This window comes from Gadus morhua, chromosome 7 (assembly GCF_902167405.1).
Source record: "Gadus morhua chromosome 7, gadMor3.0, whole genome shotgun sequence".
NCBI classification, from domain to species: Eukaryota; Metazoa; Chordata; class Actinopteri; order Gadiformes; family Gadidae; genus Gadus; species Gadus morhua.
In genome coordinates this window covers 22,625,406-22,642,451 of record NC_044054.1, presented here as the reverse complement: position 1 = coordinate 22,642,451, position 17,046 = coordinate 22,625,406, and the positions used below count along the sequence as shown (strand labels likewise).

The 17,046-nt window shown below is 44.5% G+C and overlaps 1 protein-coding gene across 1 annotated transcript in view; it reads right to left on the bottom strand.

Annotated features, from left to right (window-relative positions):
- The window catches only part of LOC115547636 (kin of IRRE-like protein 3), a 153,160-nt gene extending 140,471 nt beyond the window's left edge, over positions 1–12,689 (bottom strand). The window contains exon 1 of the mRNA XM_030362006.1: positions 12,221–12,689. Within this exon, the coding sequence (XP_030217866.1) occupies positions 12,221–12,263 (43 nt within the window). The 5' untranslated portion in view covers positions 12,264–12,689. The remainder of the gene's footprint in view (positions 1–12,220) is intronic.
- Positions 12,690–17,046: the final 4,357 nt, after the last annotated feature.

Genomic DNA, 17,046 nt, shown 5'->3' with positions numbered 1-17,046 from the left:
GTATGTGTGTGAGCAGTGCGTCTCTCGGCATGATATTGTAGATGTGTATGTATTGATGTGTGTTTGTCCGTATGTGCTTGGGGACGTGTGTGTGTGTGTGTGTGTGTGTGTGTGTGTGTGTGTGTGTGTGTGTGTGTGTGTGTGTGTGTGTGTGTGTGTGTGTGTGTGTGTGTGTGTGGGGGGGTGCAGTAAGTGCACTCTTAAAATAAAGATAAAGAAAAGCAGAGCCCATGGCTTGGCTGGAAGGCACCGCTATCTGCCCTGTAATCAGCTAGAAATGTATCCGTCTTTGTGCCCACTCACATCTAGCCCCAACACCTCCCCGCACGGTAAAAAAAAACACAGCAAATCCGAAATGGGAAATAAGAGAGAGGAGATGGGCCGGTGATAGAGTGAGAAAATATAGATGGAAAAAGGAGAAAGTCAGAGAATAAGACAAAACACTTATCTCCCTGTTCGTTTTGTAACACAACCAATGTTAGACCTCCCCCCTTCCTACCCCGAACACAATTATTATTATTATCATTAGAGTTGTCGAAGTGACATCGGATGACATCGAAGCCTAAAATAGGTGTTGATCATAAATGTTAATTTGTTATGCACAAGTGAAGATGTTCCATGCTCCAGGGCACTGTTTGGTAAGCAAATTAAAGCCTTGGATGAAATTTTCTACTGCATATGTAGCACTCTTCTGGAAATGTCGCATAATATCCATGTACGGTGTATCATGCAGGCAATCAAAAACACAGGCAAACTGTGTATGGAACCCCACACACACACACACACGCGCGCGCGCGCATGCGCGCGCACACACACACACACACACACACACACACACACACACACACACACACACACACACACACACACACACACACACACACACACGCACTCACGCACTCACACACACAATCTACGACCCCATTCTGCTTGCCCCGCCTGGAGTGCAATAAGAGCAGGGAAGAAGCGGAAGGGAAGTGAGTCGGTTTCACACCTGACTCCCGTCGTTATCTGATCTGACTCCGGGGCCAGTTTTTTTTATAAGGTTACCTCCCACTCATCCCTCATTACCGGACCCCACAGCGCTGCCAATTATCGCTTTAGATAAGACAACAATAAACTGCACTCGGGGTCCGGGGGCTTCTGGGTAGTTTATCAGCCCTCTTGCTCCTCCCACTTAGACCCCCACCCGACTCGGCGTCCTGCACCCTCCATCACCGCTTATCAACTCTTGCCTTACTACAGCACCGCAAAAGCCTTCACGACCTCGCGGTTTGTTTGTTTCCTCACCCCTCGGTCCGTACCGATCTCTGTTGTTTGTTTAATGTTTGTTCCATGCTGCATGGTCCTGTGTGTGTGTGTGTGTGTGTGTGTGTGCGTGCGTGCGTGCGTGCGTGCGTGCGTGCGTGCGTGCGTGCGTGCGTGCGTGCGTGCGTGCGTGCGTGCGTGCGTGCGTGTGTGAGGAAGCGAAGAGGGAGTAGCTCCTAGCTCTGTGGTTGCCCGGACGTGGCCTATTGAACGTGTGGTGGACAGCAAGCTGATGTTGGGCTGTTTAGAGCCCGGGCTGACAGCCAAGCGGGAGTGGCTGCACCAGGCCAGCTGAGAGGTTTAAGAGGGGGATCTGACCGTATGTCGTTCGGTGAATTAAGCAGTGGAGAGTGTGGCTTTGTGGTTCAAACTGCCACCGGCGTAGGAAGCATAAGACGGAGCGTGTTAACGTTAATGGTTTCTCTGTGGAACATGCAGAATCTCAACGTCAAATGAAAAACCCATCACCTGCAAGATAGACTTGCTGGTGAGAATACTTTCCCTATCAGATTTAACTTTGAGTTACTTTTACTGCACGAAGCACATTATGAACAGGGTGTTTATTTGTGATATGAGTTCATTTATCATAAATGTATTCATTGATTTAAGAGTTGTTTGAAAGGAGCCATCAGATTTCAGCCAGGAAACTGGCTGAAATCTGAAAGGGTAAAGTTTCTTCCACGACAGCCTTCACCAAAAATGTTGATGTTCGTTACCTGAACCACGTGGAACTGCTGAATCTAAGAGTCTTAGCCATTCTAGTAAAGGCCACATCCTGCACAATGCTATACGTCTGCTCTGCGGCAGCAGAGTGCTTCAACCCTTTTTCTAACCTGGACTACAAAAGTGGTATTTAAATGGCTTCCTCACAAAACGATCCTATGCTTGAGTTGCCTTGGATGAAGTGAGTGTCAGTGTCCTCCTAAAGAGTAGTAGTGGTCGTACTGATTCCACATTTATAATCTGGCACCACATTTTTCATGATATCTTTTCTAAATATGTTTTTGAGGAATAAACTGTATATTGATAGAGATGGGTGTGTTTTTTGCAATGAACCATGCTTAGTCACTATGGTAGATTTGGCTTAGATATCCTTACTCTTCAAATCAGGGGTGTCAAACGTTTAATCCGGCCATGGGGGGAAGTGATGAAATAGGCTTAACCTCAAATGCCAAAAATGACAACACAACTGCATGCTGCACAACAACCTAACCCAAAAAACTGATAAGAAAGCAGGTACATCAAATTGATAAAATACTTCCCAAACTAACTTGGGTGGCACTACATGCCACACTAGGCCCATAATAATCAGAAGAAGGTTAAAAAGCTGCTTACTGCTTACGTCAACCTGCAAGATGTCCCTGTCAAAGAGAAGAAAAGTTGATACAGAAGAAAAAGGTTCTGAAGGATAAATGTTTATTCACTGCAGTCAATAGAAAACAATTGCGCCCAGGGCAAAAATAATATATTCGCCAAGATTATAATACCCACAGAGATTGAGAAACACACAAGTGAACTTTGTGAATAATTTTATATTTTCAGGCGTATCAGAAGTATTTCATTGTTTATGTCCATCACCAATGAAGCAGCATTTGAATGTTATGGTCCGAAACCTCAAATGAGGTTGTGTCACCCCTCCTTTGAAAAAAGGAGGGGTGAAAGCTTGAAAGCCACTTGAAAGCCACTCAAAAAAAGAATAAGTTCCCGATCCACCAGCCAATGAAGCCATCAGACGAGAAGCTTTATTAGGCATTATGAGTCGGGTAACAGGGGACAGGCCTTTGCTCAGCCCTCACTAGACCACAAAGGGTTGAGTAGACGGGTTCACAAGAAGCCTGCGCAGAGATAATTGATTATGGACTCCCAAGGCTACTGCCAGTCATAAAATAATGGCATTGAATCTTCTTTGGACGTTCCCCACCACCATGGCAAGATAATAAGGGGAGCTAAAATAATGTGTGTGGGTGTGTCTGTCTGTTTGTGTGTGCATTTCTGCATGTGCGTGTGTGTCTGTGTGTGGGTTTTTTTGGACGGTTCCTCTGTGCCTTGTGTGTGGCAGATTTCAGTGTTGACACCAGTCTCTAACGACAAAATTGTTGGCAAATGGCAGCCGACGTAGTGGCATTCATGAAGCAGGGAGGGTGCCACCGCCACTGCTGGGCCTGTTTGTGTATATTTATGTGCGTGGGTGGGAGGTCAATCCAGCACAGGAAGGTGTGGGGGAGGCGGGGAGGGGGGAGACTTTGTGATCGTACCACAATATTTCAATGACACCTCCAGTATTGTCAGATATTTCATTGTTTTTATTTCTTTCTGTTTTACCAGCTATGCAAACTCCAGCTGTTACAAATTGATTCTGGAGTTACCAACAGATGTATTGTAAATATACTTTAATTGTTTGGGAAATGTGCTCTCTACGTGATACCCATCAGTAGAAACAGCAGGAGGCAATGGAGCGGCAAGTCCAAGCACACCCAGAGACCAAGCACACCCAGACACCAAGCACACCCAGAGACCAAGTACCCCCAGACGCCAAGCACACCCAGAGACAAAGCAGATCCAGAGACCAAGCACACCCAGAGACCAAGCACACCCAGAGACCAAGTACCCCCAGACACCAAGCACACCCAGAGACCAAGTACCCCCAGAGACAAAGCAGATCCAGAGACCAAGTCCACCCAGAGATAAAGTCCACTCAGAGAACAAGTCTGTCCAGAGACCAAATTCGAACGAAGTGAGCAGAAATACCAATGTCCTCTCACAAAATGCTACATGATGCATTATGGTTTTGATTATGTTTCTGCAAGATGCCCCACCAGCTCGTCGTTTTCATAAAACATTTGATGCTTTTCATCCTTTTCCCTTTGCAACTAGCAATTCCAATTGTTACAAATCTAGTCTAAAATGTGACAAGCAAACGATCAAACGCTTCTAATCGGTCTACCCACCATCCCTGTATCTGTCATCCTTGATAAATCACTAACCTCACTGGTTGCCATGGTGCTGGCATGGTGTTGTCATGTTGCTGCATATCGCTCAACTTGCGGAACCCTTGATGTATGTTTTGGAGACAAATTTGAGGGGAAATTCAAGCGTAAAAACTGATGAGGAGAGGCTGAATGCAAGAGCTCTTGCATTCAGAGGCGCATTTGGCTGTCGCTGGTGCATTGGCACAGTGATGGGGTTGCATGGTAATGCCAGGGAACACACATCATTATCCGGAGGTGAGGCACTTGGTTCCCACTCACCACCACCCCCACCTTCTACCCCATCACCACCCCTTCCCCATCCCTTCACCCCCATTCCCGCTCCCTTTCCCCGGAGTTCTTGTGTACAAGTTAAAAGACTGATTTACATTTATATTGCGAAAGCAAGGAACATGGTTGTAATTGGTGCTGTAGAGGCTGAGCCCCACATTTAGTGTGAACATGGCTCACACATACATACACACATACACCAGAATGGATAAATATACGTAGAGGCCAATGTATAAAGAGAGGCCTACAAACACACAAACAGATGGCATGCATATTCTGCCGTTAAAACAATAAAATGTTGTGCCTATTGGTAGGCAGCTTTGAGTGAGTTAGAGGGTCCATGTTTGCACGTCTGTGTCCTTGTATGTGAGAGTGAGAAAGAGCGAGAGAGCGGAAACTCAAACTCGCCATGCATATCTCTTTATCCAGGCAGTTAACTGAAGACAGTACCCACAAAACAATAAAACAAATAGCAGCCTCCATGCACAGCCCTTTCCCCTAGTTCTGTCAATAGCATCAGCCCCTGGCTAAGCACTCCTACGTCGTCCAGGTGTCAGGGAGAAAGAGCCAATGGAACTACAATGTGTAACATGTCCCCATGGATCTGTGGTCAACAGACAGCTAAGATGCATGGATAAAGAAGTAGGGGTGTGGGAGAAGGAGGCGATGGGTCTTGTTGATGTTCCTGCAACACCCAACCCCCCTCCACCCGCCTATTCTAAACCTCTTCAGACACATCTCTCCCTAGGCTTGCAGGCCGGGCAAGCAAATGATGAAATGATTGCAGGAGGCAAAAATACCCGAAAAGATAGTGAACGTGTAAAAAAATGGGACGGAGAGACTCAGGCAATTGGCCATGCGCCTACAGTACAGTGTGTGTGTGCACTCGGGTCATGTTTACAGCTCGGAGAAGGGAAATGGAACAGGCACAGTAAACAAGTGGGACAGTCATATTAATGGACTGCAGGACTGGTTTGGCAGAGCCCACTGCTCGAGCAGCCTCAGTGCTCGCTTCGATTCGGGAGCTCCTCACCTCGTGGGCGGACAGTCCGCAAGGGGCAGAGCATTAATCACCCGGAACTTCTCATTAGCAGGACCCCATGAAGACAAACACGTTCGATTGTTACTGTAACCCACACACCCACCCCACCCCTGCCCCGGTCAAACTCCCACACCTGCGCCCAACAAATCACACCTACCAGAAATCAATCAACTCGCCTCGACGCCTAGCGATTTCTAGTCGATCAGGGGTGATAAGGGGTAATATCCCAGCTGCTTCTCATTCTCCCGGACCCCCGTGAATGCCTTAATGGCCGTTAGGCGGGCTCCATGCCTGCCTCAGGGCCTGGCGATGCCGGAGGACTTAGCAATACTTTCCTGTGCATTAAGTTGTTCGGCAGAACATTAATCCATTGGTAATCTGGTAGAGAAAGCACGCTGTTCATCAGCGCGGGCTAAAGGACGGGCTGAAGCTGTGCGAATACCTCTGGGTGTATTAGAGGATTCCAATCTTATCCCGCCACACACACACACACAAGAGCCCAAACACACACATCCAATATATGCTGTTTGTTTGCAGCAACAATTTATGGTCAGTGTACTGCGAGGCCTGAGTATAATGTAGGGAGGATTGCACGGCAGGCTGGGTAGAATGGAGTCAAGAGTGTGTGCTAGTCATATTCAGGGTTAGTTTGTGTTCAGTTGTTATCCATTCATGGCAGAGGTGAAACATCTCTCCCACACTCCATATATGCAGTGTGAGGTTACTCTCTGTGGTACAGAGAACGGGCTGAGAACAATGTTAACACTGACATTTATAGGAACAAGTTGTGAAGTTGTGTCACCCTTACTTGACATTCTTGTTGTATATTTTTTTAAGAAACATAATGATTGTCAATGTTTCAATGTCTCTCTGGGCGCATGTCTTCTCAAATATTATTGATGACAATACAGAGCATGCATTTGATATTTTTCTGTTTAAAATATGTACGCATACTCAATCAAGACAAGGTTACAGGAAACCCATTAGAGGTGAGGGAGGGGTGGTGTGGGGAGGTGCAGGGTTTGGCAGGAGAAGGTTGTCCTTAAAGACGGATGAGGCATACACAATCACAATCACGCTCCACCGCTAAAGTCAATATGGCATCCCTGCCTTTAAAGGATGGGGTGACATGCTGGTCATTACCCCCGCGAGAGAGCAAGAAAGAGCGAGGGAGAGAGAGAATGAGGGAGAGAGAGAGAGAATATGAGAACGAGAGAGAGAGCAAGGGGGAGAGCGAGAGAGAGAACAATAGAAAAAAAGAGAGTGAGCAAGAGAGAGAGAGAGGGAGAGAGAGCGAGGGAGATAGCGAGAGAGAGAGGGGGGGGGAGAGAGAGAGAGAGAGAGCGAGAGAGAGCGAGAGAGAGAGAATGAGAATATGAGAACGAGAAAGAGAGCAAGGGGGAGAGCAAGAGAGAGAGAACAATAGAAAAAAAGAGAGTGAGAGAGAGAGAGGGAGAGAGAGCGAGGGAGAGAGAGAGAGAGAGAGAGAGAGAGAGAGAGAGAGAGAGAGAGAGAGAGAGAGAGAGAGAGAGAGAGAGAGAGAGAGACAGACAGAAGGAGAGAGATGTTGTTTTGGTCCCTCTTTGGACTTAGAAGATGTTTCAAGTGTGTTGTGGCAGCATGCTCAATCAAGTGACGGCAGCATCATTTCGAAGTCACCACCTACGGTAGCATGAACAACACTGCAGAAACAGTCAATTCAGGGGGACCATTGTCTCCAATCCCTTAACATTGATATACATAATGTGTTTTAATTGATCTCCGTTGTCGTACACGAGAGATGGAATGAGTGCTTTACCATTCTTGAGGTAATGGTATATACATCAAAAATATTTGAGTGTTATGCAATTATTCCATGTGAGAAAAACTACAGATGATGAGAAACTTTCCTTTTTTTGTGTAAAATCATTAATCCCTTCACCACAACAAAGGTACTGTGGGAGCATTGTCACCTGACCTATGTCAGGTGACTCAAATCTTACATCAAAGATAAACCTGCTCTTGTATCTTTTTAACAGCAACAAATATTAGAAATTATGTATAATATTAATGATACAACCCAGCTCCCACTCTTTAGGAAAAACAGGCCAAATGTTTCTTTGTACGAGATAAAGATATCTAGAAGGATCACTTTAGTTTCAGCGCTGGAAGTTTATGTTTCAGCTCCCTCCTTCTCTCTAAAGTTTCTCTCAGCGCGGTAGTTGACTCTAGCTTACTGGTGAAGTAGTTCAGCACATAAAGCTTAACTATCGGCTCTATATCCCCACAGTCCCTGATCAACACTAAAAGCCATTACGAGTTGGAGGCAAAATGTATTAAGAATAAAATATCAGGCTATTCGACATAAGAAAGTGTCTCTATTTCTGCTGCTTTTAATGGCCTGGATAGTGGATAGTGTGGCAGGGACCTGAAATGACTCACTTATATCTTAAGGTTTGAATATATAGTTGCTCTTACTTTTCATTAAAATGTGCCCTAAACACACAATGAATAGCGGCTATTTTTCTCCTCCAATATGGAAAGGTAACCTATTTCATCAAACCAACTTATAACAGGTCTCCCCGATGTAACTGCTCAGTATTGACTTTTGACTACAGTAACAACAGAAAAGACTTATATATTTAACATCTTCAGTCCCAACCATTGATGCTGCTTTATTTTAAAAGGCGATGCTGTCTGATCTTTCGCCAAGGCAAGGAGGCTGAGGAATCGGTTCACAATAAAGTGGAACCATTAAGTAACTGGGGCAACGGCACATCTAGCAATTAAAAAGCCGAAGCATTAGGAAAAAGCAACCTATTATCTCGGAAGCATGGCAGATCATACTAAGTATTAATGGTGAGGTGGAAGGGTGCATATATCATGATATAATTTACCCCCCTCTTCCCTAAATATTATATTGACATTGCCTTAGCCATAATGCAAATATTTTACCACGCTATTGTGCTGTAAGTAAGTTATACAAATAAGTAAACAAAATCCGGTGTGTGCAATAAATTCTCGACCTTCTTCAGCAAGAGAAAAGTCCAACAGTAAAATGTATCTTAAAGAAACATTCTGCTAGCATTGGGAATGATCTATGACTTTCTTTATGCACTTCTGAACCAACAAGATTAGTTTACACAACCCAAAATAAGCAAATATCGTCTGCCTTGTAAACAGGATACATTTGGCAGTTGACTGTAGCTATTGGCAATAATAAAAAAAAAAAACATAGATGTGGGACTGGTCTGCAAATCGCACATCCACTCCTTTTTATTTCTCACACTTCTTGGGACAGAACCTTCACCCAGATTCCTTCTGGCCTTTCTTTCAGCAGAACTCAGCCTCAGCCTTGTTATCTTTAGTGGTAGCCCCTGACAAAATAAAGGATATTTCCAATTACACGTGGACATTGGTCACGTCCATCACCGGCGTGGAGCGGTGGCGGGAGGACACACGCAAGGGACAGGCCGTGCACGCGCGGTGTTTGGCTAACTGACCCGCAGCACAATGGCGGCCGCTCACCTGCATCTTGTTAAACAACGAACCACTGGTTTTGCAGAGCGTATGCGCGTGAAATGTGTGTGTGTGTGTGTGTGTGTGTGTGTGTGTGTGTGTGTGTGTGTGTGGTGGGAGAGGGGCAAGGGGGGGGGATGAACAGCCAATATTAAAGTGGAGGATGGGCCTAGGGTGCCTGGTGATCTTACAGCCACAAATACAGAGGTGCTTAGGCTGTCTTTTATTTTTGACGATTCCCGCTCCCTCACCTACTTACATCTCCCTTGTCCCGTCTCTCTGTGCCGCGGTGTACAGGTGGTGCATCTAGCTGCCGATGACAAATATGGCTGCCATCACCTGTGATTATGGTAATGACCCTCATGCAACTTTTGCCTAGGAACAATTAGTCTGTGACTGGTAGTCGTTACGTGTAGCAAGCAGTGTGCAATGGAAGTCTGTTAGCGTCTTTAGTGCATAAGCCTTGGCTTACAGTTAGACTAACACTTTATTAACACTTTATTAATCCCTGAAGGGAAACTGAAGACCCCACAGTTACAACAGAACTGTTGCCCACTTGTGATACATTGCACATGCTCCCAAGAGTATACGCCTTACAATAATCTTGAAAATGAAATTGCTTATCTGAAGTCTGATGTAGTTTATTATACTCTGCCGAAGGTTCACTCCCAATATTCAAGGTGTTGTTCCCTCCAACGGCGACCCGCCATGATTTGCATCTGTTCAATCCCCACCTCAGATGCGGTTTGATTTTCACTGAGTTCCAGAGAACAGAGTAGAAGGAGAGCTCTGCTTCTCTCCTATCCCCTTTTTTTTTGTTGCCCACTGGGGAGAAGGCTATAAAGCACTGCTTCTGGAAATGAAGTAGTCATTTGAACTGCAGCAAATAGCCCCTCTCTCCGACTTACAATTTAGAGAATGCGGAGGGGGTATGTGCGCGCGGGTCTGTGCGTGTTTTTGTGTGTGTGTGCCTATGTGTGTGTCTGTGTGTGTGGGGGGGAGGGGTGAGAGAGGGGTGGCGTGTAGTAGGCTCACCCTCGACATTGGTGCGCGCACGCTCATACGCTCATAAAACCAGGCAATAAAGCTGCTTTCCTCTTGAGAGTTGATGTACGGTGCCTGAAAGAGGGCTGCTGAGAGCCATATTAAAGGCTTTATTACCAGTGTCAGATTCAAATTAGCACTAGTGTGAGTGTGTGCGTGAGTGTGCAGGCGTACACATCCATCTGTTGTGTGTTGACCACACATGTGAACCGTACCAGGTAGGATTTTTGCTCAAGTCACACATGGCTGACTCCTAATGCCCAGCCTCACCATTAACTTGGGCAATAACGGTTTGAGGACATCCATTTCGGAAGAGGGGAGCGTGGATGGATATGTGAGTTTAAAGCAGGGAAACCGGCACGGCGCCACAACAGGTGAATTAGATTTCAATTTCCCTCCGGGGAGGGAACTTGGAGAACATGGCTGGAAGAGCATCAAGACACTTGATTAAAACCAGCGGAACAGCGCTTTAACTCAGCGTTTGCTTCTTGTTGAATCACCTTGCTCACACTCACACAAACACACACACGCACGCACACACACACGCACAAAAACACATACATATATATTCCAACACATACAGTACATACCTACACACTTATAAACACACACGTACACACACACACATACACACACACACACACACACACATACACACACACACACACACACACACACACACACACACACACACACACACACACACACACACACACACATATACACGCACATGCACACACTCGGTTTCTGTGCAGGGCCAGCACAGGCACTCTAGTATCATTGATTGTGCTAGACTTCAAAGCAAGATCAACAATTCCTTCCAAACAGCTGCATGGGCAACTTTACCTGTTGTAAAGTTCGATTTCGGATTAACATCTTCCACACGAATGTAGAAAAAAATAATAGACACAAATGGGAAACGAGTTTATATCATTGTTTGGTATTTCTGCCCACGGTCAAATTCTAACTGTAAACAGTATTTGGCGCAAATGCGATGACTTCAGCAATAACATTAACAAGAATAACAACAGTGCAATCCGACAAATAATACATTCGTTTCAAGATGTGTGTTTCTGTGTGTGTGTGTGTGTGTGTGTGTGTGTGTGTGTGTGTGTGTGTGTGTGTGTGTGTGTGTGTGTGTGTGTGTGTGTGTGTGTGTGTGTGCGCGCGTGTGCGTGTGCGTGTGTGTGTGTGTGTGTGTGTGTGTGTGTGTGTGTGTGTGTGTGTGTGTGTGTGTGTGTGTGTGCGTGCGGTGCGTACGTGATGCCAATAAATCAGGATGTTTGAACTCCAATTAGAGGGGATAGGCAATTACATAATCGTAAGCGAAAAATGGAAAATATCCAAAGGTATTTTAGGGTAGGCCTAAATCGCATTGACAAAGAATGGTTCAGAAAGTAGTTCAAGAACACGCTTAAGAGATAATGATTGGACTGCAGATACATTCATACGAATATCAGCAGGCCTTAGGGCTGCTGTGATGCGACGGATTGCAGCTACTGTGGACATACGTACACATGCAGCTACTGTGGACATGCGAGCGAGAGTAGCCCCCATCCGGTTTGAAAACAGAGATACGCAGCCCAGAGAGCAGTCATTAAAGTGCAGAACCCAACCGAAGATAATTTTTTGGTATGGCAAAACGTTCCCTCCTTCTGAAATCGTATTCTACATGCAGCATTTAAATGTGACTTTTAAATCGTGTCTGCAAACTTTTTTTCAAGCAAAATGCAATTAAAAAAGAACTGTCTGTCGTACCCCTTTTTTAGGGAAGATTAGAAGCGGCTTGTTGTATCACTACAGCTTCCCCTGGTCACCAGCGCGTGAAAGCCACTAAGGACTGCCGGTCAACAACAACATGCGACATCATGTTAAGAAGTGTACAAAATTGAACGATTTTGCGGCATACTGACAGTAGCCTAAATATCCTACCCAAACGCAAGGCACTGTTGTTGGAGCCCCTGCGCGATGCTCGGGGTGCCAGGCGATGCGCGCAAAGCCAAAAGACAAGCCATTCAAAACTTAAACATATGGCGGCAGTGTACGATACAAATAAAACAATTTCACTCACCAGCACCGGCGAAACACGAAAAGATAAACAGCCAGTGAATCATCTTTCGCGAGAAGTGCAAGGAGATGTCTTCTGAAGGCTTGTAATGTAAACGCCGAGGAGGAAGTCTGGGCACCGCGTTGAGTTGGACCCTGGAGCAGAGTTGGCCGTTGACGCCAGGCGGAGCAGCCCGGGCTCGGCCACCTGCCGCTCACTGACACCGAGCCTCCGCTTCAGCCAAAAAGTCTGCTTCAAGTGTTCACTCTTCAACTTTAGCCTCTTCTTGATGCAGTTCTTGTCTGTTATTGTTCTGTCTTCTCCACTTGCTTGCCATGCATCAGTGTTGAATGGCGCGCACCGTGGGTCCCATGATGACGCGAGCTCGCGCTCTATCTTTGGCAGTTTGGCTCGCGCTGCTGTCTGTTTCTTCTGAGTAGTGTCTCACTCTCCCTCGCGCCTATCTCTAGCCGGCTATTACTGAAGCTCTGTTTTCCCGCTACAGTCAGTGGAGAAAGGTGACTGGCTCCTCCCTCTCTCTCGTTCTCTCTCTCTCTCTCTCTCTCTCTCGCTCTCTCTCTCTCTCTCTCTCTTTCTCTCTCTCTCTCCCTCTCTTTCTGGCTCCCGCTCTCTCTCTCTCTCTCTCTCTCTCTCTCTCTCTCTCTCTCTCTCTCTCTCTCTCTCTCTCTCTCTCTCTCTCTCTCTCTCTCTCTCTCCCTCTCTCTGCCTATGCCATTCAGACGCTCAGGCTCAGGAGCTATCTTTTCTTTTTTTCCCCCTTTTTGTTTCCTTTTTTTAACCAAGGAAAAAAGTACCTCGAGCCGCTGGAGCATGCATTACCATTTAATGGGACTATGGTATAATGTTTAGCACTTTGCACAATAGACGATAAAATATTTATAGTTGTTGTCTGTGCAGAGACCCAATATTCAGGGAAGACGAAGCACAATATCCACACGGAATGATATCATGAAATATTTGGAAGTGTAACTTGATATAGCTTTGGAGGAATGCAGTTAGGCTCCAGTTTGTGCCCTCTGTCTATATATTAACTCTTGGCTTTTGATACTGAATAATGCTTAAAAAATAAATAAAAAGGTTTCGTCAGTCAAAAGCCGAGAAATGATGTAGCATAAGCCTTTGTGAACACATCAGCATATTCCAAAAGATAAATGAGATATTCTTTGTAATGGCATTCAGGTAGCCGACTTTGCACTGTGCTCATTTCATTTGTTCATTGATTTCCAATTTAGAATAATTTGGTTTTCTTCATCTGATTGATTGATTGATTGATTGATTGATTGATTGATTGATTGATTGATTGATTGATTGATTGATTGATTGATTGATACATTGATTGATGGATCGATTGGTTGATTCATTAGTGTCTAAAGATGATCCACTCCGACCAAAAAAAAGCACCTACACAGGAATAAGCAGCCATGTTGAGTGCTACTGGGAGGAAATTACATGTTCAAGCTCAACTAGGAGGAGGACACTCAGTGCTGTCCACATCGGCTGCTCCAGGATCCTTCGCTGAAACAATGGCTTATACTAATGTATGCTACGCCGACCTGTTTCCAATTTAATCCAACACGCGCATTTGAAAATAAAGCACTATTAAAAAAGAGCTTAGTATCCCATTGAATTTTTTATATAGCCCTCTTGTGAATGTTTTTCGTCATGATGAAGTAAACTATGCAGCATATTTTCGCCCTAGCTCATCGACTATCTATTTATCGGTGGGTTGTGTTTAGCTCCTGCAAATGGATTTTTATTGTCGACTCAATTAGGCGGGTAAGTTTTAAGAAAATTTGTTATGTCACAATTCTAATACTTTTACAATTAGGAATCACCTTCAAACAAAACAGACTTGAGGGAAAAATAATATTCCTTTTAAGAACACAAAAAAGGCATCTACAAAATTAATGCACAGAGCAAATTAAGTGGAGTGCAATCAATTAGTATAATTTATTTTTCGGTTTTTATTTTTGTCGCTTATTTTTGTATTGTTTAAAGTCACCACTATGGAGGAACTTGGCCCTGAAATATTTCCTTATCTGCACCGCACCAGGGATAGTTAAAATATATCAAACACAAATCAATTGAGTCTTGAAATCGCACGTGAAGCTGAATTGCGTTGACCTCTACCCTTTCCTTTTTTTTTTCAATCTTCTCCTTTTCTCCAAAAGAGATTATTTATGCACGTAACAAATATTTATTCCCTGTATTAAATTAAGCTGACCTTGTATGTTGCCTTGCCCTTCCATCATCAATAGTTTAGATGAAGGTATTTGCACACCAAAGCTCCTGTCTTTGGCACAGAAATATTTGTAGTGGGTGGTTCAAAAAAGAAAAACTAAAAACACATTACCGAGTAGAACAACAACATGTAAGCGTTGGCATTTATTTGTGTGCGCAACAATTCTGTTCACCAATTATCTCTGTCGCTCATCATTTTCCGACTGAACATTGTGAAGTGGCGGCAATGTCTTTACTTTCTCGCTGTCGTTCTTTTCGCAGCAGCGGACCCTTTTCAATAAACACGCGTTTAGAGCGAGTTGTTTTATATTTCCTCAGTGTGAAACACCTGAGAGCGTATGAAGCTGTGCTATTTCAAAGTTAATCTCAGGAATGTCGAAGCCCTCCATCTGTCTGCAGCCATACACCAAGCGCTCTCAGATCCCTGATAGCGCATCACAAACAAGAAAACGCACAATAATTCAATGCCGTTAGCTTGAACGACTGTTCTCCAACCACAACACAAACAACAAAAGCACACAAAAAACGATGATATTCATCAACTTGGTATTAATTCTTCTAACCGTCTGCCGCTGCATTAATCAGCTCACTCTGTGGAAGGAAATACCTATGCCGGAGGTGTGTGTGTCTGTCTGTGTTTGCTTGTATTCTTGTGTATTCGTGTGTGTGTGTGTGTGTGTGTGTGTGTGTGTGTGTGTGTGTGTGTGTGTGTGTGTGTGTGTGTGTGTGTGTGTGTGTGTGTGTGTGTGTGCATTTGTGTGTGTGTTTGTGTGTGTGTGTGTGTGTGTGTGTGTGTGTGTGTGTGTGTGTGTGTGTGCGTGTATGCATGTGTGCGTGAGTGCATGCATGTGTGCATGCGTGCGCGTGTTTGTGTGAGTGAAATAAAGACATTTTCCTCTGCATATTATTCTGCATATACTTGGCATGGATACAGCGCAGAGTAAGTTCCAGGCGCCGAGACTTCCTCAAGAGGTCATCCAAACTAATTCCTTCGCGGTACTCAGGCTCGGGAAGACTGCAGCACCAAGAGAAATGAGACTTGAAAGGAGCTAAGAGCACTGTCCCTGTAAAGCAGCTGGCCAAGGCCCATTCACTGCCTGTGGTGGATGGCTATGCAAATGCAACCTGGCAATGCAATATCTGTACACTCTCTCTCTCTCTCTCTCTCTCTCTCTCTCTCTCTCTCTCTCTCTCTCTCTCTCTCTCTTTCTCTCTCTCGCATAGATGTTGTCCAAGGCTGTGATAAACACAAAACAAAGCCGAAGTGATCTAAGGTGTCATTATGCATACATAGGGAGGCCTGCTTATAGTTTGTTTTAGTTTGTTTGTTAAAGTTTAAGTAACACAATACTATAAGGGTATATTATTCAACCATTAATTAACATTAGGTAATGCAGTAATAAGCAATAACTAATAGTTAAATAACTTAAATGATCTTAGTCAGATAGATTACTCATGGTGGTCATGTTTACTAATGGTGTTTATGTTAACAAATGCATACATTATTTAACAGGTTAACAGGGTTTACCCTAGCCCTGCTGAATAATGTATAAATGAATACCTTCACCATGACCCTTACCCTAACCCTGACCCCAATGCTAATGATTTATATTAAAGCCTATTACTGAATTTACTTATTTGAATTGCTGTACATTCATTGTAAAGTGTTACCCATGGTAACACTTTACCATCTCCCACCATGGGCATGGCATTCCCACTGCCAGGGTGGACATTTGTTATCCATTTGGGCATGTGTGCACTATTTTGAGGCGCTTTGAAAAAAGGCGCGAGTTTTGTGTTATGTGAGGTGTGTGTGTGTCTCTTTTATCTTGTTTGCTGTTGTGTGCCAAAAGCCCCTTGTTACGATTTCAGTACACTGGAGGACATGCACATATTCCTGTCTAAAACCATTGAGGCTTACACAGAAAAAAGCTTTATAATAAAAAGCAATTCAAGCCAATCAGACTGAGTTCAGATGAATAGGTTTGATTGAACTTGTTTTGTGCTTGGCTAACAAGCAGTGGTAATCGACACAGTACATGCTGTGATTGACTTTGAGGTAGTGTTGCTTGTTATGAAGAGCAACACATGCAAACCTCATCTTCTGTTCGAAGGCGATGCAGGTTTTGCATTGTATTTGAATTTATTCAACTTCTTAACCATGCGATTATGATTTCCATGTTAAACAAAGTAATTTAAGGCGCGGAAATCCCAATGGCTTTTCTTATGATTGTAAACAAAAGGAATAAAACAATTAACTATGGGAATACTGCTCACCTAGACCTCAGGTAAGGCATATACGGCGCATACAACACCACCCAATGCCGCATGTAAATGATATGGGTATTTCTATGTGCCAGTAAGTGAATGCAGATACACTATACTACCTTTTCACCACAGTCAAGGCAACAGAGTATAGCTGTTCCCATTCGGGAGTTTGGAGTTTCCTGCAGCACAAAGTCAGCTCTGGCACAGAAAATTGCTCTGACAGCACTTAGCGCAAACGTGAAGGGAGCTACTGGGTGTTGGCCCTCACACAGACACACAGGCACACAAGCACGCACCACACACACACATGCACACACACG